This window comes from Pseudogymnoascus verrucosus, assembly GCF_001662655.1.
Source record: "Pseudogymnoascus verrucosus strain UAMH 10579 unplaced genomic scaffold scaffold_23, whole genome shotgun sequence".
Taxonomy (NCBI): domain Eukaryota; kingdom Fungi; phylum Ascomycota; class Leotiomycetes; order Thelebolales; family Thelebolaceae; genus Pseudogymnoascus; species Pseudogymnoascus verrucosus.
Genome location: NW_017263674.1, coordinates 367,077 through 389,834, shown reverse-complemented (window position 1 = coordinate 389,834; position 22,758 = coordinate 367,077). Strand labels below are relative to the sequence as shown.

The 22,758-nt window shown below is 49.4% G+C and overlaps 10 protein-coding genes across 10 annotated transcripts; 5 read left to right on the top strand and 5 right to left on the bottom strand.

The window, feature by feature from the left end:
• Positions 1 to 317: 317 nt before the first annotated feature.
• Positions 318 to 2,722, top strand: VE01_05720 (uncharacterized protein). Its single transcript, XM_018275180.2, has 3 exons — positions 318 to 1,317; positions 1,379 to 1,829; positions 1,882 to 2,722. The coding sequence occupies exons 1-3, from the start codon at positions 1,235 to 1,237 to the stop codon at positions 2,386 to 2,388; spliced, it is 1,041 nt and encodes a 346-aa protein (XP_018130159.1). The 5' UTR covers positions 318 to 1,234; the 3' UTR covers positions 2,389 to 2,722.
• On the bottom strand, positions 2,715 to 4,551 carry WC2 (blue light receptor). Its single transcript, XM_018275179.2, has 4 exons — positions 4,332 to 4,551; positions 4,136 to 4,262; positions 3,037 to 4,077; positions 2,715 to 2,976 (listed from the first exon to the last, which is right to left on the bottom strand). The coding sequence occupies exons 1-4, from the start codon at positions 4,419 to 4,421 to the stop codon at positions 2,831 to 2,833; spliced, it is 1,404 nt and encodes a 467-aa protein (XP_018130220.1). The 5' UTR covers positions 4,422 to 4,551; the 3' UTR covers positions 2,715 to 2,830.
• A 150-nt stretch (positions 4,552 to 4,701) lies between these two features.
• Positions 4,702 to 9,098, top strand: RAD50 (DNA repair protein). The gene is made up of 4 exons (XM_059463727.1): positions 4,702 to 4,791; positions 4,848 to 4,933; positions 4,984 to 8,626; positions 8,678 to 9,098. The coding sequence occupies exons 3-4, from the start codon at positions 5,303 to 5,305 to the stop codon at positions 8,924 to 8,926; spliced, it is 3,573 nt and encodes a 1,190-aa protein (XP_059319692.1). The 5' UTR covers positions 4,702 to 4,791; positions 4,848 to 4,933; positions 4,984 to 5,302; the 3' UTR covers positions 8,927 to 9,098.
• On the bottom strand, positions 9,024 to 10,898 carry VE01_05717 (uncharacterized protein; the record flags this gene model as incomplete). Its single annotated transcript, XM_018275177.2, has 3 exons — positions 9,024 to 9,864; positions 9,918 to 10,504; positions 10,570 to 10,898. 3 exons carry the CDS (start codon positions 10,896 to 10,898, stop codon positions 9,197 to 9,199), a joined length of 1,584 nt encoding a protein of 527 aa, XP_018130222.1. The 3' UTR covers positions 9,024 to 9,196.
• A 483-nt stretch (positions 10,899 to 11,381) lies between these two features.
• VE01_05716 (uncharacterized protein) lies at positions 11,382 to 12,470 on the top strand. The gene has a single exon (XM_018275176.2). The coding sequence runs from the start codon at positions 11,499 to 11,501 to the stop codon at positions 12,429 to 12,431; it is 933 nt and encodes a 310-aa protein (XP_018130221.1). The 5' UTR covers positions 11,382 to 11,498; the 3' UTR covers positions 12,432 to 12,470.
• Positions 12,471 to 12,559: 89 nt separating this feature from the next.
• VE01_05715 (uncharacterized protein) lies at positions 12,560 to 13,732 on the bottom strand (the record flags this gene model as incomplete). Its single annotated transcript, XM_018275175.1, has 1 exon — positions 12,560 to 13,732. The coding sequence occupies one exon, from the start codon at positions 13,730 to 13,732 to the stop codon at positions 12,560 to 12,562; it is 1,173 nt and encodes a 390-aa protein (XP_018130224.1).
• Positions 13,733 to 14,263: 531 nt separating this feature from the next.
• Positions 14,264 to 15,540, top strand: VE01_05714 (uncharacterized protein). The gene is made up of 2 exons (XM_018275174.2): positions 14,264 to 14,660; positions 14,731 to 15,540. Exons 1-2 carry the CDS (start codon positions 14,313 to 14,315, stop codon positions 15,439 to 15,441), a joined length of 1,059 nt encoding a protein of 352 aa, XP_018130223.1. The 5' UTR covers positions 14,264 to 14,312; the 3' UTR covers positions 15,442 to 15,540.
• Positions 15,541 to 15,698: 158 nt separating this feature from the next.
• VE01_05713 (uncharacterized protein) lies at positions 15,699 to 18,574 on the top strand. The gene has a single exon (XM_018275173.2). It carries the CDS (start codon positions 15,777 to 15,779, stop codon positions 18,276 to 18,278), a length of 2,502 nt encoding a protein of 833 aa, XP_018130226.2. The 5' UTR covers positions 15,699 to 15,776; the 3' UTR covers positions 18,279 to 18,574.
• Positions 18,575 to 18,613: 39 nt separating this feature from the next.
• VE01_05712 (uncharacterized protein) lies at positions 18,614 to 20,907 on the bottom strand. Its single transcript, XM_018275172.2, has 2 exons — positions 20,355 to 20,907; positions 18,614 to 20,300 (listed from the first exon to the last, which is right to left on the bottom strand). The coding sequence occupies exons 1-2, from the start codon at positions 20,496 to 20,498 to the stop codon at positions 18,696 to 18,698; spliced, it is 1,749 nt and encodes a 582-aa protein (XP_018130225.1). The 5' UTR covers positions 20,499 to 20,907; the 3' UTR covers positions 18,614 to 18,695.
• A 497-nt stretch (positions 20,908 to 21,404) lies between these two features.
• VE01_05711 (uncharacterized protein) lies at positions 21,405 to 22,705 on the bottom strand. The gene is made up of 2 exons (XM_018275171.2): positions 22,571 to 22,705; positions 21,405 to 22,521 (listed from the first exon to the last, which is right to left on the bottom strand). Exons 1-2 carry the CDS (start codon positions 22,637 to 22,639, stop codon positions 21,457 to 21,459), a joined length of 1,134 nt encoding a protein of 377 aa, XP_018130227.1. The 5' UTR covers positions 22,640 to 22,705; the 3' UTR covers positions 21,405 to 21,456.
• Between the last annotated feature and the right edge of the window lie 53 nt (positions 22,706 to 22,758).

Below are 22,758 nucleotides of genomic sequence, written 5' to 3'. Positions count from 1 at the left end.
ACTCTTCCAGTATAATGCCCAACCTATAGAAACCGCGGGGTTATTGTGTGGACAGTGAGTGGACTCTTCATTTGTCAAGCCACACAGCCTCTCGACCATGAGAGCTGCATTGGCATCAATCAAAGACTCCTATACTGACCATGGTAAACGCGGAGGCAGTGAACTCTCCCGTTGGCACAGCCACACAGCCTCTCACCATCACAACTAACTGCACAGCCCCAAGCATTGACTTCTTTATTGACTTTATTGACTTTTCTCAGCCCTGAGCCACACTTTTGATGGTCCCCCATAAACTTACCATAAACTTACTGTGGTACCGTGCTCGTGTACGCGTATGCGCATGTATATGGTACTTATCTAATAGTTATCTAATATGTGTCTTATCTGTCTCACTACCTCAAACACAATGTACCCTATACCTATCATCGTGTGGTCTGGGTCTCCTCTCCTACCCTCTCCTACCTGCCACAAACCGTTTATCCCTACCATGTCTATCATTTCCCCTACTATTTCCCTACCAGTTCCCACCCTTCCTGCCCTTCTTACTGTGTCGGATCCGTGTAGATCCAACAAGAACCCATCGTTTGAAGAAGATACCCCTCCCAAATCCTTCATTCGTAAATCAGACCCCTTCTAGCGAATACGCATCTCACAATCCTTATTTCTCTATTCTCTATTCCCTCACTACCAAACTTCATTCAGCTCTTTCCTTCTTTCTCTTTTATACCCCCATACAGCACCATTTTCTAGTCACGACTCCTCTCTTGTCACCTCCTCTTTTTATCGCCCGCATTACGAGAAATCGCCAGGGGCCTGCACCAAGACCGCCATACCGCCTGCTCCATCGATTCTTTCGTAACACACGACAACCATCTGCGTTTCATCCTCGACCGTCCCATGTAGGGCCCATATGCACCCATTGCACCAAGTAACGGAAAAGCCCGTACACATACATACACACGACTTACTTGTCGACAATATTCAACCCAACACAACACAACAAACAACCCTTCATTGACATCGAAATAACCGCTTCATCCACCGATCCCATCTCTTCTACCCTATACCTACCTATCAGCCAGGAGCTCTCTCGTAGAGCCCCGTCACCGGCGAAGTGGCCTACCGAGAGGAGCCTCAAAACTCTCTCCTCGCAGAAGAGTTAGCATACACGCCTTATATTGGCGATCGCCAGCGCCGTAGAGCCTCTGGTCGCGGATACACGCCCGAAGGCAACATGTATATACCGAACACGACGTGGACATGGGCCTTCATGGTGGTAACAATTGTGCAGGCCGCGGTGGTCCTGGGCTTGGAGTCGTAAGTCTTTGTGAGGAGTGTTTGGTGGTTTGCTGAGATTCTGACTGACCTCCTAATGCAGTTATATTTTCGCAAAGTTTCAGAACGCACTTGCTCCTGATCTACCATCAATAGCCAAAGTTAAAGTCATACCGACCTATCTCACGCTCTTTATTTTCGCTTTCATCTATCAACTGGTCCTTGTCTACGACTCCCTGCGGTTGAAGAACACTATCCAGGTCATCGGACTTTGTCTGTATAACCTTGGCATCTTGATTTACTCCTCCGTACAGGTTAGCCAGATCAAAGACGCCGTCTGGGATCTGTACCTGTCCAGCCCAAGTTACCTCCCTGAGGGCCAGTTGCTATGGCCTGTTATACACCCATACCTGGTTGCAGTCCCGGTCATTATTGGGTTGGGAACAGCAGTAATGTCAGCTATTGCCTATAAGCTGTACGGCGAATTTGCCTGGACCATCTATAAGCATATCAGTGCGGATCTTCGCATGAAGAGACGATTCTTGACATTCCAGGTACGGAACATGCCTTATATCCATCTCTGTCTACCGAACTAACGCATAGCAGATTTACATCGCACTCCTGAAGTTCGATTTCTTCTTCTTCCTTGGATTTACTGTACAGTTTCTCGTCATTGTGTCGAGCAGCCAAAACGTGGAATTCTACCTAACCATTGCCGCGATTCCGATTACTATCCTAATTCTCGCCATGGCCGCTATCTGGACCCGCCGAGAGATCAAAATCGGCATGATTATCAACATCTTGCTATATTTCGCCGCACTCGCATATTTCCTCTTCAAGTTGGTACGCATATATCAACCTAGTCGTCAGGCCCAGTACCGCCCAGCCCGCACATCCCTCACCATTTTTGCGGTCTTGACTATTATACTCATTCTGTTGACAATCACCAACGCATGTGTTTGCATGCACAACTTTGACAAGGGCCTCAAGCCATTTGTGACGAGGAGAAAGATTATCGGAGGGGACGAAAAGACGGACAATTTCACAGAGCTTCCTGACATGAAGCACGGAGGCCCGGTCGCACCACAGCCGAGCAGAATGACGATCGACTAGGCTGAGATCTGGGGCACGCATGGTGTTTCTGGGTCTGGACTGTATATTGCACGAATCGCAGCCACTGTTTTCTTTTGTTTTAGATCTTCACGTCCTGGGCCATTGTGGCATATCATGGCGTTCATACCCTGGGCGTTGGAAGATTCGGGATAGTTTCAATCCTTGCGTGACGGCATAGCGCGCCAGAGAATTTGAAAATTTGCAGGCTGATCCTAGGAGGGAGAGCAAGGATTGGAATACTCGTGTGTAGGCTCATGTATAGCTACTGTCTATTGGGATCTGACGAGCACGAATGCATATTGATTTTAAATTTATAATTATATTTATCCCCTTGAATAGCTGTCCCTATCAGTCTGTCGTACATACGTTATTAGAAAATGACTTCCGGGTCATGTTCAGGCCGATATCCTAAATACGCCGTAATATCCATCCTCTTCATAGATTATAAATGCATGTCCCCACCGCCATTATTGAAAGTGAACCCCCCCGACTTCTTCTTTTCCTGCTTCGCCCAACGGAGACCACATGCATTGCACAGCGTTTTTGGTCCCTCAGGGCCTTTGCGCCATTCCGGCGAGTCGAGGGTACCTAATAAGTCAGTTAGTTCGGAATGGAATCGATACGGTTCAACTCTTGGTGTATGCATACCACAGTCCGTACAGATATACTTGTCTGCAGTTTTGAGTTTCTTCTTCTTGTCCACGCTCCTGCCGTCCTTATCAACTTGCATAGTGGCGCCTGAATCCCCACGAGTAAGTGTGGGAGAGGCATCGCCGGTGCTAATACCCTTGCTGCGTTCTCCGTCTTGGTAGCGGAGCCCGGTTAACATCTCGATAGTTTCGACATTCGTTGCCCCTTTATAGACCACGGATTTTTCCTCCGCAGAGTCTGGTTTGCTGCTTGAACTTGCATCTTCATGACCCTGCCAGGAGGTGGTGTTGGCTGGGGGGGGCATGGCAAGAAGTTCGGAGTTTGAAGAATGGCCCATTCCAACTGGCAAGGCGGCGTTGCTTTCCCGTGCGGAGTATTGCTCCCAAGGTCCTTCATACTCTTTCTTGTATTGAGGTTGGTAGTCATCTTGCTCCTCCGCGTCTTCGCGGCGTAGGTCCTCGATCTTCTTCATGAGGCGTTCATTCTCAATTTTGTGTTCGAGGAAGGAGTCCAGCAGAGCGGCGTTCTTGCTTGGGTACGGACGCGACACCATGAAGAAACCGTTGCAAGACGTCGAGGAGTTATTCTGACTAGAAGAAGTAGTCCCGCTGGTTAAATGCGGTTGGCCATGACATTCAAGAACCGCGTAGTCGCCGCCGGTCTGTTTGCGGAACCGGTAGAAAACCCGTAGAGCATCCCCGCTTGTGACGGAATTGTTAAATTCGCGGACAAACATAGCACTGTCGTCTGGATGTATGAAGTCTACTATCGATTTACCTATTATATCTTCCGGGGTATATCCTGTCAGTTGCTTGACGCTGTCTGAAATATAGAGCACGCGACCATCCGGAGCTAGGACGTGAATGAGATCTTTCAACTCTTCTACGATCTCCTGCATCCAACTTCGATTTTTGGTGAACTCGTTGCCTGCGATGTTTCCTACTTGAGAGGATTGCGTTGCAAAGTACGTGGATGTGGCGCCGGCGCCTGTCACGTTTATTGCGTTCTCATTGTAGGTTTGTGGAGCACTGGTTTCATCTGAAGCCCTGTTACTTTGTTTTCGAGCAGTCATATTCAAGAAGAAAGCACCCCTTACCATCTTGGCTTGCTTGGACACCTAGGTCTACAAGGCGAAGATCTCCGGATTCAAAAATAGGGAGATCTCCAAGGCTATGGACGTGGTTCTCTTCAAGCGTATCGGTCATGGGCGGTTCATTGATCATCTAAAAGGGTAATTAGTCTCTGCTAAAGTTTTGAACGCGAAGTTCCCTTTCGGTGCCTTGAATACCCACACATAAATCTCCATCATCTTGGCCTCCATAGTACATGGTCGAGGGATCATTAGCCAGAATAGCAATGGCTGGCGCTGGTTCTGGCGGCATTTTGGGTTGTGAACCCGCACACAAGTTGACTTAAATATTACCAAACCCCAGAATCATCTGGGGGCATTTCACAAATGAAACATGCTATAACTTATACATCTATGTTATAGTAAGAATCACCGACATCTGTCAACCCTTGGGAAGTTAGGCTGGGACATCACCTTGAGACCAACCCCCCACCTCGCGTTAATATATCACGTGATGTCGCGTTCCGTCTCACCCTTGCATACATTTATGTACGTACTATACGGTATCAAAGGGCGTCCATTCGTTGACTTCCCAATATCGGCCTCCATGTCCCCCAACAACAAATCTTCCATGGGCATGTAACATAGCTACTGTGGCGGCAGAACTGCCAGATAGACAAGATGTAAAGCTTACCCTCTCCTAGATAGCTGAAGACGTCGCGCTAATAGTGGGTTACAGGTGTATGTACATACGGCTTCTGGGCCAGCCTTCCAGGCAGCTAACTAGTTTATTATAGCAAAAATCGATAAGTTGTCCATCCTTGGGTATATACTGCGGACCTCCCATGGTGCCAGTAGCTGACCCATATTGACAGGGTGAGATCTTTCGACAACATCCGCAGCGAGACGATACAGTTCCACACGCCATTAACGCTCATCGTGGGGTACAATGGCTCAGGGAAGACAACGATTATCGAGTGTCTCAAGTACGCTACAACGGGACAACTCCCCCCGAATAGCAAAGGCGGAGCTTTCATTCACGACCCCAAGCTCTGTGGTGAAAAGGAGGTTCTTGCACAAGTCAAGTTATCCTTCAAGGGCACGCAAGGCGCCAGACTGGTCGTCACTCGAAGTTTACAACTCACGGTCAAGAAAACTACGAGATCACAGAAAACCTTAGAGGGCCAGCTGTTGATGATAAAGGATGGCGAGAGAACTACGATATCTTCCCGGGTTGCGGAGTTGGACCAGATTATGCCCCAGTATTTGGGAGTATCTGAGGCCATTCTGGATTCTGTTATATTCTGCCACCAGGACGAGTCGTTATGGCCCATGAGCGAGCCTTCGGTGCTCAAGAAGAAGTTCGATGAGATTTTCGAAGCTCTCAAGTACACCAAAGCGATAGAGAATATCAAGGTCGTCAGAAAGAACCAGGGCATCGCTTTGGCAAAGCACAAGATGTTCGAGGATCAGTACAAGACGGAGAAGGACAGAGGTGAAAGGGCAGAGAAAAAGTCCATGCAACTTCAGGACGAAATTGAAAAGCTACGCTCCGAAAGCGAGCAGCTTACGAAAGACATGCAATTTGCGCTGGACAGCGCAAGAGAGAACACCAAGCAAGCCCAGGAATTCCAAGGCATTGTTAACGAATTGAAAAACAAGCGTTATCAAGCTGAACGGCGCCGCGAAGACGTTGATGACTTGAAGGATAACCTCACGGAGCTCCAAGAGTCAGATCAGAAACTCGAGGACATGCTGGCGCGGTCTGAAGATACTATGGAAAGGAACAGAGCTGAAGAGCAAAGCCACCAGGAAAGCTATGCTAGGCTTCGGAAGGAGCTTGAACTTTGCAGACAGAAACAGGCTAGGAAACTTGCTGAACAAGGGCAGTACAATGCAGAAAAGGAGAACTATGACCGTCAGATTACGGATCGTGAGAAACTAGTAAAAGAAGCTGCACGAAAACACCAGGTCCGAGGATATGAAGGAGACATCGATGATGGTCTAATAAACAGCTTCATTGACCGGATGGGCAAGCTTGCCAAGGATAAAAGTCGGGAGCTAGAACGCATCCAACAAACCTTAGAAGACGACCTTCATGAGGCGCAGTCTGTTTTGTCCAGCTTGCAGAGTCGTCGCTCGGCAGGCATGCAAGATAAGGTTAATGCCAGGCAATTGGTCACCGACAACGATAAACGCATCGTCAGCATGCAAGACAATATTAGAAACATCCAAATTGATGAAGGACAAAAGGCCAAATTGGAATCAACTCTTAGCGAACTCCGGGAGAAGCTAAACAAGTCCACCAATGATGCGGAGCAAGCTGGGTGGGATAAGCTTCTTCAGTCAGAGAACTCGAAGCTCCGAGATTTAGAAGACGAGAAATCGACGTTGAATGACCAACTCGTGCAGTCTAGTCGTATGGCAGAAGACCGTGCCCAGCTCGACTACTATAGAAAGGAACTCAAAGACCGTCAGCGCAGCCTTGACACCATGAAAGCGACATATGGAGACAAACTGTCCTCTATTGTTGGCGACGATTGGAAGCCCACGAGTTTGGCCGCGGACTTCCAGGACGCGCTGGACCAAAAGAGCTCCGCCACGCAAGAAGCTCAGATCCAGCGTGATGTTACTGTCCAAGAAGTGCAACAAGTGGAATTTAAGCTGTTGACTGCCCGGGACTCCCGCAAGCGAAAGCTCGAGGAGATGAAGTCCTGTGAAAAGGCTGTGCTTAACTCAATTCTGAGTCCTGAGGGCCAAGCTTTACCAACCATAGAAGACTATTTACCAGAGCTTTCAAAGCTGGAGAGTGATCGTGATCTCATCAAGTCGGATATCGATAACTTTGCTCACTTGAATAAATTCTGGTCTGGGTGCATAGAGACCGCCGAGCGGAAAAACCAGTGCCATCTTTGCGATCGGAAGTTCCAGCCAGAAGAAAAGTCCGCGACCATATCAAAGCTGAGGAGCAAGCTCGCCAAAGACGCGAGAGACACTTTGGCGGTGGAATTAAAAGAGATGGAGGAAATGTGCGGTGATGCCCAGGCTGTTCGCTCACAGTATGAGACGCACGTACGGCTTAGTACAGTGGAACTTCCAGCCCTCGAGAAAGATATCAAGAAGCTTGACGATCAACGTAGCACTCTCATTAAGCGCCTGGAGGGACAGGATAACGCCGTACGTGAGGAGGAGTCCGCCAAACTAGACATTGAATCTCTTGCCAAATCAGTCAGTACAATTGTCAGATATGTGACAGATATCTCTGGGTTCGAAGAACAAATTGCTTCGATCGCGTCACAACAAAAGTTGTCAGGCAGCCATCTCAGCGTCAGTGATATCCAGAGCCAACAGGAGATATGCAACAGGAAGTCGGACGAGCTTAAGGCACAAATTGCCAAGCTTGTGAAAGAGAAGGACGAATCTCGATCTCGCATTAACTTGCTCGAGCTCGACCTACGCGATGCGGGAAGTAAAATGGTCGAGGCCAATCACCAGATGCAGAGGAAAGAAGAACTATTACAGCGAATACAGGAGATGAAAGAAGTCAATGCTGGACAACAGGAAGCAATAAATCGAGCTGATAGCAGTCTCAAATCTCTCGAACCGGAAATAAAGAATGCCGAAGCTAAGCTCACGAATATTCGGAATGAGGGAAAAACCAAAGAAAAGGCTGTCAGTGACGAATCCTTCAAAATATCTGAAACAGTGAACAAGCTCAGACTTTCAGACAAAGCCATACGAGACTACATTGATGATGATGGTCCAGGCAAGCTGAGAGCATGCGAGCAGTCGATTATTGACCTGGAACGGGAAATGAAGCGGATTGACGCAGATATATCAGATATTACCGATAAGGCCAACGCCATAAAAGAGCAGATCGACAACAGTGAAAGGATCAAGAGAAACATATCAGACAACATCAAATACCGCAAGTTCAAGCGGGCGCTAGATGTCTTGAATGCCGAGATTGTGGAACTTGAGTTGCGGAATGCCAACGAAGATCTCTTACGACTCAGCCGTGAGGCAGAAAAGCAGAATATGAGGCATCAAAAACTGTTGGCTGACCGTGGCCCAATTCTCGGTGCCATGAGAGCAAAGGACGATGAACTGCGTGGCATTCTTCATGATTGGGAGACTGAGTATAAGGATGCAGCAAAGAATTATCGAGAGTCCCACATTAAGGTCGAGACCACCAAAGCAGCTATTGAGGATCTGGCCCGCTACGGAACTGCTCTGGATCAGGCGATCATGAAGTATCACAGCTTGAAGATGGAGGAGATCAACCGCATCGCCGGAGAGCTCTGGCAAAGTACCTATCAGGGCACTGATGTCGACACAATTCTCATCCGCTCCGACGCGGAAAATGCAGCCGGAAGGAGTAATTATAACTATCGAGTCTGCATGGTGAAGCAGGATGCCGAAATGGACATGAGAGGTCGATGTAGCGCTGGGCAGCGAGTATTGGCCAGTATCATTATTCGACTTGCACTCGCGGAATGTTTCGGCGTCAATTGCGGGGTATGTAAACATCTGTCTCGAAGAACAACAGAAGCTAACTGTTATCCACAGCTCATAGCATTGGATGAACCTACCACTAACCTGGACCGCGACAACATTCGCAGTCTTGCAGAGTCTCTCCACGGGATCATCCGCACCCGACAGGCACAGTCCAACTTCCAACTCATTGTCATCACTCACGACGAAGAATTTCTGCGATACATGAAGTGTGCTGATTTCTGCGATCACTATTATCGTATTAGTAGGGACGATAAACAGAAGAGCATCATTGAGAGGCAATCAATCGCCGAGGTCATATAGTATTTGGCCAGCAGTTATATTGCTATCTTAGAGGAGGTCATAATAATAATAAGCTACTTCTGGCAAAACCTGGCAAAACTACCACAGACAAACTATACCACATCTTATGAACGTATGAAAGAAAGTATCCAAATTTAAACTCCTCCACTTATACTCTGACTGTACTGCAATAAAACATATTCCGCCGTACTCCACGGTGCCAATGCCGTCTTCGGTAGCCTGTTGCCAGTATCCACTAGAGTAGTAAACAGACTCCCATCCTACTCCGCCTCATGTTAACTTAGCCCATTCTCGTAAAGAAGGACTGACTGACGCCCTATTGTTCCGCGGCACTACCCACTGGGCAGCTACCTCACATTTTTGGATACTGTAGTCTGAAACACCACTTTGACCACCTGCTCCATCTCCATATACAGGCGAATAGATGTTGACGGATGGCCATACCACTGTTCTTACCAGCCACGTCCTATCCTTCAAAATCTCAGTGGGAGGTAACTCCTCTACACTCACGCCTTTTTGCTTAAGAAGCCCATTCTCTATCTCCTGCCCGAGTCTATCGTACTGAAGTTTCAAGACCCTGCCCTTGTTCGCGCAGTATTCGTCATAATTAGCGACTACATGCAAATCCTCCTTGAACTCATCACCAAGCTCCGACATACGGAGGATGATGGGATCGGGGTGAAGTCGTCGGCAGATTGATAGCCAAGCTGTGCCACTGACCATATCAAATAGTGCAGCGAATTGTTCCTCGCGAGTTGGTATTGACACTTCCAAGTTATGCTTCATCCTATATTTCTCCAGGTAGGCGGAAACGGGGTTGAACAGACCAAATATGTTCAGTGAGAGCAACTCTACTTCATCGTAGAAGTTTACGGGAAGTACCTCGCCGTCAAGGACTTCCCGGATAGCCCTGCTGCGAGTTTTTGTGCGCACAAATCCTAATAGACGTCAGGTTTGATGGAATAAACCTCAGTTGGGGAGTGAAACATACCATCATCCGAGTTTTTTTCAGCCATATCCGTTTCGAGGGCATTCAGCATGGTATCTTGATTTGGTGTGCATCCGAATAAAAGGGGGCTAAACACTTTATCAACGAAGATGCGTGCGATCATGCCCATTATCATCATGCATCGTTTCCTCTCGTCGTAGAGCAACGAGTCCCAGCTCTTGGAGTCATCAGGGTCAACATCCTGAACCAATTCCGCCAGACTTATGAAGAGAGGTGAGGCGTTCATTTCGTTCCAAGGCCGCTTCCCCTCAAGCTCGTCAGGTTTGATATCGAAACCCCCGAAGTTATTAACAACAAAGCTGGTGACGATTTTATTGGCCTCGGTGAACAAATTATCAAAGAACTCATCGGACTGGGGGCCATCCGTATGACGAGAGGGTTCAAGGAGTCTGACAACAAAGTCTTCATCTGGGGCCATGACTACATTCCCGAGGCGTCCTTTGACATGTCTGATTTGAGAAGGGGGAAGATGTGAAAAGGGCCCCTTTTTTGCAGGCTCTGGCCTTTGGCCCCGATGACGTAGATCATTGATCAGTTGTTGAAGCAAGTCCTGGTCTTTTCTCCCAAATCTGGTGTGGTTAGCAGGCTGATTATACATAGCCATTTACACCTGTTACAGCGTTGGTACACTTACTTCCTGTCAAGCATGGTAAATGGTACATTTCCTATTCGCACTCCTTTCTCCTGGGCGTTTGCTTGCGGTGGCGGGCTGTGAATTGGGGGTGTAATCGGGCCACTGCCAGTACCTCCCCCTCCAGGAGGCGGCACTGGCGGGCTGTTGTCTGGCGGTGTAATCTGGCCACTGCTGGTTCCTCCCCCTCCAGGCGGCGGCAATGGAGGGCTGTTGTTCGGCGGTGTAACCGGGCCAGTGTTGGCACCTTCCCCTCCAGGCGGCGGTGTCTCAACAGGGCCAGGAGGGCTGGTGCCCCGGCGGCCGGGCAGAGTACGAGGAGGGGTTCTCATTTTGAAATATAAAAATGCAGGCCTGAAATTCGTTTTTTTGCCAACTGTATTGGAAATAATGAAAAGGATGGTGCTGGATGGATGACGGGTGATATAATGATCAGACAAAGAATATTTCTATATGATTATAGAAATGAGAAAACAAAGAAATTGCTCTTACCATATGCAGATCATAACAGACGGGTTCGGTGGTCGTTGCCTCCCTTTGTCATAAGAGAGCAGAAAATCCATAGCGAGCGACGCAAGCGGATATCTATCATATATTACCAGGCCCTTAGTTGCTCTTTGGACAGAATGCTCGTTGTGATGATGATATCAGGAGCGAGCATGTTGATGAAGCGACGGGTCGTCTCCAGGTTAAGAAGTACGTACCGTCGTACCCCGCATTCTGGACTCGGTTGTTTGGTGGAGACCAACCCGGGTACCTTGACATCTGGTGCTCCATCATCCAGTTGGATCTATGCCGAGGTACTCTGCGGCTTTCTATTATTTAACAACTAAAGCTATAGTAGCTTGAGTAGCCCAAGGTGAGGTTTGGCGATCTTATACTAGAATCCATCTACGATTTTATATTCATTCACCATACAGCCGCAAAAAACGATGTCTAATCTTCCAGTTGCGCCGCCGGCGAACTACGCCGATGTGCCATACACACAGATCCGCGTCTCCCACGTCCCAGCAAGTTCTCCAACTCCCACTCCAGTCATTCTCATCACTCTCTACCGACCTGCAAAGTACAATGCCTACACAGAGGTTATGACACGGGAGATGAGCAATGCCTTCGCCCTTCTTTCCGCAGACGACCGTGTCAAGTCTATCGTCGTCACCGGCCACGGCAAGATGTTCTGTGCTGGCGCAGATCTTGACATTGGCTTCGAATTCGGCGAGGACACCGACAGGACGCACCGTGACGGAGGTGGCATCACTTCCCTATCCATTTTCCGCTGCACGAAGCCCGTGATCGCTGCCATCAACGGCTCGGCTGTTGGCGTTGGAATCACCATGACGCTCCCCATGAGCATCCGTATTGTTAGCAACAAGGCCAAGATTGGATTCGTCTTCGCACGTCGCGGCCTGGTCATGGAGGCAGCGTCGGCCTTCTTCCTCCCCCGCCTTCTCGGGTACAGCAAGGCCACGCACGTTGTTACCACGGGCGACGTCTACCCGTCCACCTCGCCTCTGCTCGACGGTCTCTTTTCGGAGATTGTTGACCCAGAGAAGGTCCTCCCGAGGGCTCTGGAGCTGGCTGATGACATCGCAAGGAACACCAGCACTGTCAGCACACAGATGAACAAGGATCTGATTTGGCGTGGACCTGACTCGCCTGAGGGAGCTCAATTGATCACTTCCAGGGTTATCCTGGACTTGTTCAAGAGCAAGGATAATGCGGAGGGTATTAAGTCGTTCTTGGAGAAACGGCAGGCACAGTTTAAGGGGACAGTGCCGAAAGATGCACCTTCGGTGTGGCCATGGTGGAACCAGATCGATGCCGATCCGCCAAAGAATGACTGGCGCACGAAATCCAAGATCTGATGTAGTGATATATAGATAGTGACCTTCACTTGATAAGAGTATCTGTATACAACTCAATATTATTACACTGCTGTAGTCACCTGAGGAGATAATATTTGCACAGGCCTTACGTATTGTATAAAACAGTTTCACTGTGTGTCTGGCGGAAGCTTTTCGTCGACTACTTCCACTTTGCCTTCGTCGGTCCTTCTCATTGCGCCCGCGCCATGCCCAACGAATCGAAGGACCCATTCCCTCACTCGAATTGTCTTTGCAACTTGGGGATGGGTATCGCTGCCGATAGTAGTATTCAAATCTCGGACACTGTAGCAGCCACCCTCATCCTCTCTGTCGATCCTATTCCGGAACAAGAGATATACCTTGGTCACCTCGCGCCTGAGGCTCTGGCCGTAGACTTTACCACGAAAGCTCGTTAGGGCAACATTTCGGACCAAAATGATATCCTGAGGGCGAAGGCCACTGAGAGAACTCCTCAGATCAGGATGGCCTCCCGTAGGCCTCGAAACAACATTCAGTGGAAGCCAACAGTTGATCCCGAAACCTGATCTAGTCTCGTCTCCGACAAGCAATTCTACAATCTCGACGGTAGATCCTCCGCGAGTTTGTATGCTCCGAGGCGGCGATATTGATATAATCCCAACGATGATATTGACTGTCATGGTCTGCGGTTGAATTGAGTGGAGGTATTTTGAATTAGGGATATACCCCAACTCATTAATTCGTCCTCCATCCGGCACCGGCAAATTAGATGGCGCTGTTGAGTGCGAGTTGAATGAGAACCCAAGTGAGGTAGAGAATGAAGTGGCATTGGACGCAGTGGTTCCAGCCTCTGCGTCTAGTCGTAATATATCATCCTCAGGCCCTGGAGCTGGTATTGCAGAGGATGGGAGGTTTTCATATACAGCTAACGAGTCTTCATAAAATTGAGATGTAATATCATCTGTAAATTCAGTAGTGAGGGGTTGCGTATCAACTTGCCGAGCAGAGGATAAGCTTTGATCCGTGCCAAATGACGAAAGAGCCGAATCCGCAGCTGCAGGAGCGGCAGCATTTCCTTTGTCTTCGTCCGGTGAAGCACCAGCCTGGAGCTGACTGTATACCAGTGGCTCAGAAGCAGCCCTCAACGAGCGCCACCGCACATGTTCATGAGATGCTGTGGGTAGTGGCGAAGGATGTGCGTCGTAGCTTAGCCCGGCAAATTGACTGATTGGGGGCAAGAAATTCTCAATAAGAGCATCAAATTCCCAGTCCAAGGAGCTAGGCATTGGTGCACCGGCGAAGACGAGAATATTTGGAGCCATACTCTCAAGCCACATAAAATCCCATTCACCGTGTCTCTTTGTGAGTGACTGTGGCTTGAGTACCCTGCAAGGCTACTTTGGCCGGGTTTATCATCTGCCGGGTCCGGATACCTCTACCCGCCCCGGAGTTATGGCCGGAGTAATCGCGTTGGATGGCCTCAAAAATACCATACGTCGCGGCTCGGTCTCGGACTCAAGTCGGACGAGAGCGCATATGACGCGTCACACCATCAAAAACTTCACTACTGGGATGCAGTGATATAGTAAGCAATTCTGCCGCGAGAAGCTATGAGTTCTGAATTTTTTTGACGTCTTTCCTCTACTCTTTTGTCTGCACAGTTATTTCGGAGTCTTTTCCAGAGGGCTCTCATCGGCGTTGTCGGCGATTTCGTTGTTAACTAGGCAAACTCTGGTATAGTGCATCAGATTAGATCGGATCAGCGGTGATTAGATAATCGCTTTTGCGCCATCTCCATCATCGCAAGATCAGATAAAGCCATTACCCCCCCCCCCCACGCACTTTCCCCGCCAATAACATCATCTTTTTGTGTTACACGACGAGAAAGCTAAGCTCTCGAAGATGCCGGATTTCAGGTATCTGATTGACAATGCGAAGAGGAGTATTTTGGGGTTGAAGGAGCCAAATACTGTGACGGAATCAAAAACACCAGCGGTTGACAATTTATTTACCAAGGTCGATCCCTCTGTTGATGGCGACGATTGCAACCACGATTGCGCAAGCTGCGATATAAAGTACCCGAGGAAATTCTCAATTGACGAAAGCGACGAGATCTATGGGAATATTAAAGCATGGAGCACTCATGTACTGGTAGCGACTGGAAAGACGGACTGGGTACGAGACGTCGGGGACGAGAAGGGGAGCATAATGGAGGCGTTTGACAAGACCTCCGTCAAGCCAAGTAATGGTGTAAGATACCTCCGTCGCCAACCCTTTACTAGACGAAGCAGCAGCTTGCTAACAAACTGGTTGCTTGCAGAAATTAAAGCTCTCCGCGTCGAATATTCCGACCCCAACACACCATAACGATTATGCGGAACCGACGACAGTTTTAATCCTCCCCGCATTCACAATTGTCGAGAATGTCACCCCTTCATCGGTCCCCGACTTAATCACATCCTTCATCAATCATTCTCCAACAACCACCTCGAGCCTACTTCCGAATTCAGTCCCTATATCACTCCCAGACCCGCTACCAACAGCCTCAGAGCTGGTCGCTCGCCCATGCCCCCACAAAGCGTTAATACTTTTATGCTCGCAAAGAACACGAGATGCCCGTTGCGGGCAAAGCGCGCCGCTATTACGGAAAGAACTGGAGAGGCATTTGCGGCCGTTGGGTCTCTTCCGGGACCTTGATGATGAGAGGCCAGGCGGTGTGGGAATCTACTTTATCAGCCATGTTGGTGGACACAAATATTCGGCCAATATGATGGTGTACAGGAAAGAAAACCCGTGGGGCTTGGATGACGTGGAGAGGGCAACAGCTAATGGCGACTTTCACGTCCCAGCGACGCCTGCTGACGCCGAAATTGTCGAGGATAGTGCTGCTCAGTGCATCTGGCTTGCGAGAGTCTTCCCTAATGACTGCGAGAACATCGTCAAGTATACAATCCTCCAAGGAAAGGTTGTGAAGCCAGAGCGGCAGCTTAGAGGTGGCTTCGACAGAACGCGTGGGGTTTTCAGTTGGTAGCTGTTTAGATTTTGAGCTAGAACCAAAATATAAAGAACCCTTGCTGTTGCATACAATGTTATTAAATGGAGATTCGTGAATTGCAAGACTGGTTGCTAGGGAATGTTTGATGTGGTCCCTGGGCCGAAAGACAGCCGTGGTTCGTTGAACCCTTCCCCCACCACTTCGGTGATAAGATATGTGTTGTTGTCGTGACAACCACGTCTCGCAAAACAAAGTCGCACCCAGCGACCCAGTGTCAAGACAACTCACCGCCACGACTGAAACATCGACTGAGGGAATCATGAAATAAAAATTCAAGAGTGTTCTCCTGATATATTATCATATCAATAAAGATGGCCACTATGTCGAATTCCACGGACAGCACCCGCCACCATACGAGGACGAAGTCCGCGTTGCGGTCGTTCATGCACAAGCGATCGGCTTCCAAAGGAGCTCCATTATCGACATCTCCAACGGATATATTCGTTGCTACCCCTGGATATGACCAACCAAACTCTGCGACAGTGTCTCCCCCCGATTATTTTCATTCTAGAGCTCTGGGGGAGATCAATCAAAATCAACAAAAGCCTGTAGAACAGCCTCCGTCTCCGAGGAAGTCCAAAGATGCCGAGCGGAGCAAGGACAAGGAAGGCTTCCGATACCTGCACAAGAAGACATTGAGCACCATCTCACTCAAGTCACTATCCAGCAAGGACAACGAAAATAAGAACAAGGAGGAGAAGGAACGCAAGCCGAAGAAGTCAAAGTCATCGACCAATCTGGCAGCCCTTCTAACACGACCGCGGTCCTCCAAAAGTCGCCAAAAGCTAGCTGCGGATGCTGGGTTCATGTCAATTAAAGACAAAGAGAACCAGCCACCAAATAACTCGAGGCCGCCGGAGTCGCCTACCCGACCTCCAATTTACACACAGTTTTCTAGCCAGCATTTCGCCACTCAGCAGTTCGGTGGCCGGTTCCTCGAGGATGATACCAACGTGCCCACAGGAAACGAACGCTATTCTGATGATCACGACGCTTTCTTTGCTGAGGAAGGCTTGCCGCCTACACTGGGCCAGCGCGATGGATCACGCCCAAACTCCATGTCGATTCCAGCCAGCTATATCGTGCAGGATATCAGTAGGCCAGCTAGCAAGGCTGGGCCTGCAAGCTTTGAAGGGACTCGCGCCGCTGAGTCTCCAACAGAGCAGTTTTACCAGAAGCAACCTGTGGCACCCACACCTGTGCTGAAGTCCGAACAGAAGCTGCCGTCCAAGCAGGACTTGAAGGCAAAGCCGAAGGAAGACAACTCCGGGGCAGAAGCATCCCTGGATATGAGAGACGTTGATGCTGAGTTCGAAGCTATGCTGGACCGAAGAAATATACCCGAGAACCAGAGGTACAAGATGCGCAGCTTGGCCAACACGATGAAAATCGATTTCATAAGGCAGGACTGGGCCGAGACCGCAGCCTCTCAAAAAGAGCCCCCAACAACAGCTGGCAGCATGGAGAGCACAACTAGTGGGTCACACACAGTTGAATCCTCGCCACAAAAAAGCAAACGCCCGCGTAGCCGCACATTCACTGGATTCACACTCTCAAAATCCGGCAAGAAGGGAGCAAATGTCGCTGAGACAAAGCCTGAGACATCTAACAGACACACCCGTACAAAATCCTCAGATAGCACAGCCGATAAGGGTAAATCCCTCTCCGCCACCGTCAGCGCGGCAAGCAACCTCATTGCCAAAGCTAAGGGCCACTTGGCCACGGACTTCGTTGCCTACCTTCGCAAAGTGCAGAAGCCTGAGTCTGTCGAGGTCGGCAAGCTGCACAAACTCCGCCTGCTCCTCCGCAACGAAACCGTAGCATGGACAGACGAGTTCATCACCCTCGGTGGGATGACAGAAATTATCGCCTTACTGCACCGCATAATGGCTGTTGAGTGGCGAGAGGAGCACGAGGACGCACTCCTTCACGAGTCACTTCTCTGCCTCAAGGCACTGTGCACCACAGCCCTCGCACTGTCGCATCTGGCACTTATCCAGGCCTCGCTCTTCCCCGCGCTGCTGGGTATGCTTTTTGATGAGGAGAAGAAGGGACCGAGTGAGTTTTTAACAAGAACGATTATCAGCTCCCTTCTCTTCACGTATCTCCAATCGGCGCCGTTACCCGAGCGCCAAGCGCGCGCAGAGACCCTTCTAAAACACCTCCGCGACCCAATGCCCTCCGAGGAAGAACGACCGGTGCCGTTCGTGCTGGAAATGCACCAAGAGCGTCCCTACCGCGTCTGGTGCAAAGAGGTCGTAAACGTCACCAAGGAAGTCTTCTGGATCTTCCTGCACACACTCAACGTCGTCCTTGCGCCAGACGATTCAGCCCAGCCCCTAACCGCAGGCGATGATGAGCTCGCATACATGCGCACTCACTTCCCCACCCCCCTGCCACCTCTCCCCACCGCCCCATACGTCGGCGGCGTGGAGTGGGAGGCTACAAACTACATCACCTCGCACCTCTTTCTCGTCAATGGCATCATCTCTTGCCTCCCCCCTTCTCGGCGCACGGAGCTGCGCGCGCAATTGAGGATAAGCGGGTGGGAACGCTGTATGGGCGGCAGCCTGAGGACATGCAAGGAGAAGTTTTATGGCGGTGTGCACGTCGCGCTCCGTGAGTGGGTAGGCGCAGCACTGGCGGATGGATGGGAGGTGAGCGAGGTGCGATTTGGAAAGAGGAGTGAGCCGAGGAGTGGAAGCCCGCGGAAGGTGAAGAAGGGGGAGGAGGCGCCGAGATTGGGGGGGTTGGACTTGGGAGAGAGTGGTGGGGGGAAGTGGGAGCAGGAGGAGGTTGGAGGCTGGCTTTAGGGGATTGCCTTTTTTTTTTTTTGGTTTTTGTCATGGGTATTACTTATTTTGGAGTCTGTCGTGCATATGGGATCGGAAGGGGGCTATTGGGGCGTTCTGTTGTTTGGGTTACTGGCTTCTCTTCTTTCTTGTTTTCTTCTCTTCTCTCTTGTCTGTTTTTTTTTTTCTATTTTCAATTTTGGTGGAGAGGGAGAAGGATGGGTTGTGTAATGATTTCACCTGGTCTCTTTATGAGAGAGAGGGGCTTGTGGGGGATGGATGATGACTATTATGATCAACGAAATAAAACGAAGAAGTGTTCTGTCTGTTACATTTTGGATTGGGGTTAGTTTCATGGATGTGATATGTGATAATGATTTTGATTATGACTACTGTCGTTGTAATCGTGATAACTAACGGACTCTGAGATTTACATCATCATTTCCAGCTGCCAATAGCCTCGTCTACTTTCCGTCGGTACAGCTGCTGCATCTTGGCTTGATCTAAGAAGACCTCATACTTGATCTCAAAGAGAGACTTCTCTACAGCATCCGTGCCAGGCTGGATTAATTTTCCGGGCTTGCTCATCCTTTCCATTATGGACCACAAGTCTTCAGTATTGCCGCTGGCATTGGCAGATGCGGCTTTCGCGCCTAGCATAGCTGCGCCGTGGACGACCGCTGCTCCTGCATACTCAGGAATCACCACAGGCAGTCCGCAGATTGTGGCTATTAATAACATCAGAATAGAGTTCTTACATTGCGAGCCCGACATATACAGCGAGCCGATTGAATGTCCCGAGGTGTTCATTGCGTCGACGATGTGTCGGGTCTGCAGAGCAATGAACTCCATCGCGCCGTAGTAATGTAGGGCCAGGTTATCCACACTCTGGTCGGTAGTGAGACCAATAATGGAACCAGCCATGGTCACATCCGCAAGTGGGGAGCGGTTGCCGAAGAAGTCGCCGTAGAAAAAGAAATGTCGGCCGACATATGAAACGGATGGTGCGCCAGCTTTCCGAGTCATCTCTTCTAGATGGCCATTCAAGAATTCGTAGATGCTTTTATCTTTTCCGTCCTGCTTTGCTAAGCTGATTGCCTCCTTATAAGCTGGGTGGTTCTCGATTATAAAGCGTAGAAGCTCGCCAGTTGCCGATTGTCCACCCTCGGCCATCCACATGCCCGGTACCAATACGTCAAGATATGGTCCCCAGACTCCGTTCACAAATATCGGATCTTTAGACATTACGAGATGGCAAGTCGACGTGCCGCCCACAAGAGCCAGCCGGCCGAATGCATCCGAAATGTCACCTTTGGTAGCTTGAGCGGGCTCATGTTTGGCGCCAACAGTTCCGATCCAGCCAGCGTAAGCATCAATGACGCCGCTTCCAACAGCGATTCCGGCAGGTAATCCCATATCTTTTGCAGCGCTTTCAGAAAGACTTCCTACCAGCTCGCCAGCGCTCAGGTATCGGCCGTTCTGCCCCTCAATACCCCCAAGAGGGGCATACTTCTTGTCTTTCAAGCATCCTAATCCAATGGCGCCAAAGAAATCGTCGCGCCATCCAGTCTCACCAGTATCTGCTCCACTTGGAAGGTAACCTTGCTTGCATACTGTACTGCAATAGCTCCTCGTGTCTTTCCCGGTAGCCATGTGGGTCAAGGCATCTGTCAAATCGTAAAATTTGCAGCCCGCGAAAACATCAGCAGGCATATGATTCTTTAACCATAAGATCTTTGGGATTTCCATCTCAACGCTCATTTGGCCGCCAACATACTTTAGAACATTATCGTGGGTCGCATTTATGACCTTTGCCTCTTCGACAGCCCTGTGGTCCAGCCACAGAATGACGTTCTGGTCGGCTTTACTGAAGTCAGGGCCACTGACAGATACGGGCTTACTTGTGTCCTCAGAAAAGACTGCAAGTGAGCAGGTAGCACAGAACCCTATGCCGCGGACTGTGGTGGGGTCGACATTGCTCTCTTTCAAGGCCTGTTTAACACAAGTCGAGATAGAGCTCCAAATGTCAGATGTAGATTGTTCCTGCACATCTTAGCAAGTTTCTCTTTGGTTTGAGTTTTGTTGAAGCAGGCCTACATAAAAAGTATTTTGTGGCTGCCACGTGCGAATGTCCTTCGATGCGACCGCTTTAATATCGCCTGTGCGGTCGACGATGCAGACTCGGGCGCTCCCAGTCCCAATGTCGACGCCAATATAATGTTCAGCTTCGATTGTAGGCATTGTGAGCTCGGGGATTTAAGATTAATTGGCTTCCACAGCTCAGGACTTGCGTAGATGAAGAAAAGAGTGAGTGAGGAAGAGACGCGTCTTTATAAGAGCCCGTAATTAAAAAAACCACGTCGTCTACGATGTATGGACTAGAAGTCTGGTTGTCTTCGGATTTGGTTAGTACAGATATGCACGCACTCACGAGTAACACTTTCTCCACAAGATCTAAGACAGTCCTCGTCTCGAGGTTCGCTCGGGGAGAAAGGAGCGAGAGCCGCAATCGATGGGACAGGCACCTTTGAAATGTGACATGCAAGCGGGTCGAAAGTCCTGACTCTTCACGTGGTGATAATTAAATCCGGGGCCCCCGAGTCAATAAAGCCACACGGCGAGTTTCGGCCTCGAGCCCGATACCGCTTCTTGTTCCGTTTTTTGGGGTTCACTAGCGCTTCCACCAACTTTTAGTGGAGACCATTTATTTCTCCAACTGGGGTTCGGGTGAGCTAGGCCAAGAAATTTTACGAGTCGTTTCTCACGTTTTTACTTGATTTTCAGTCTTGGTAGGCCGCCTGGGCGTCGGAACTCTGCCGACCCAGATGCTTGCTGGCGGCTACGCCAGCCGATCATAATGAGATGAGGATATGACGGACGATTGCAAGACCAGCCAAGAGCTAGAATCCTGTGATTGTGCAGTTCACTTCTAACGCCTCACGCTAACAGTTTGACTTGTGGGAGTTTTATAATTTTGAACATCGTTGTGATTGCCAGCAACTGTACTCCGCTCATCCGAGAACTATCAACATGTAGGTGTAGCTAGAACCCTATGAATATGCAACTTACTTCTGACGCCTCACGCTAACAGTTTGACTTGTGGGAGTTTTATAATTTTGAACATCATTGTGATTACCAGCATCTATACTCCGCTCATCCGAGAACTATCTATCAACATGTAGGTGTAGTAGCGCTATGTCTATTCATCTTGCACGCCTCCGATGAGAACCTTTATCAATCCAGGCTTCCTAGAATCCACGTCTTTAAACGCCTGCTCCGCATCCTCGAACTTATACCGTGCTGTAATGAGACTCTTCAAGTCAACCTGTCTATTTTCCAGCATAGAGATCGCCAACTTGTAATCACCGCTTCCATACCGGAAGCTGCCCTTGACCGTCAATTCCTTCTCGGTAATGGCGCCGATAGGGAAGTTGATGTCGTATTTCCCATTTCCTCCTTGGACATAAGTGCCACCAGATCGCAGCACGTGAATGCCCGTTTGAATGCTAGGCTCAGCACCACTTGCATCGATAGCCACGTCGGCGCCGGTTCCCAGGTTGGCCTCCTTGATTATCCGCGCAGCGTTCTCTTTGCTCGGTGCGGCCCCAGCCACAACCGTATGAGTTGCGCCGAAAGTTTTCTTAGCCAAGTCGAGCCGCGATTGCAAAATATCAACCGCGACAATAGTAGTCGCACCAAACGTCCTCGCGACAGCACAGCACAGAAGTCCGATAGGACCAGCCCCGAACACCACGACGCTGTTCCCTGGAATAATCTTGGCTTGGCGAGAAATGTGAATCGCAACACCTAGCGGCTCGACTAACGCGCCTTCTTCAAAAGACACGTGCTTTGGAAGCTTGTAGCAGTAGTCCTCTGGGAGCGTGTAATACTTGCAGAGAGTTCCGTCAAATGGAGGTGTGGCTGCGAATGCCATTTCGCTGCATACGTTGTATAATCCCTCCTTGCAAGGAGGGCATTTGCGGCATGGTACACCGGGCTCCAGTGCGACGGCATCGCCGACCGAGAGGGTTTGGCAGCCAGATCCCGCAGCAACGACAACACCAGAAGACTCGTGGCCGAGCACCATAGGGGCTTTAACGATAAACTTGCCAATAGACCCGTGATTGTAATAATGAACATCACTGCCACAGATACCCGTTTGCTTGATTTGAATGATCACATCGCTCGATTCTGGAGAAATCGTCGGTACTGGTCTGTTCTCAAAGACCACATGTTGAATCTTTTGGAGGACAAAAGACGGATTCTAAATATCTGTTAGACAGAGGTGATAATCGTAGGTGCTATTAACTTACGTTTGCACCGAGTTTCTCAAGGCCACCATGCCTCTCAACGCTGCCTTCAATTGTTCCGTTTGATGCCATTATGATTATTTTGCTTTAATAAATAAAATAACAAAAAAAATAAGATTGAAAACCAAGAACCATAGCTGTTAAATACAATAATCCTCTCTGGACGGACCACTTTACTTTCTTCCACAAAT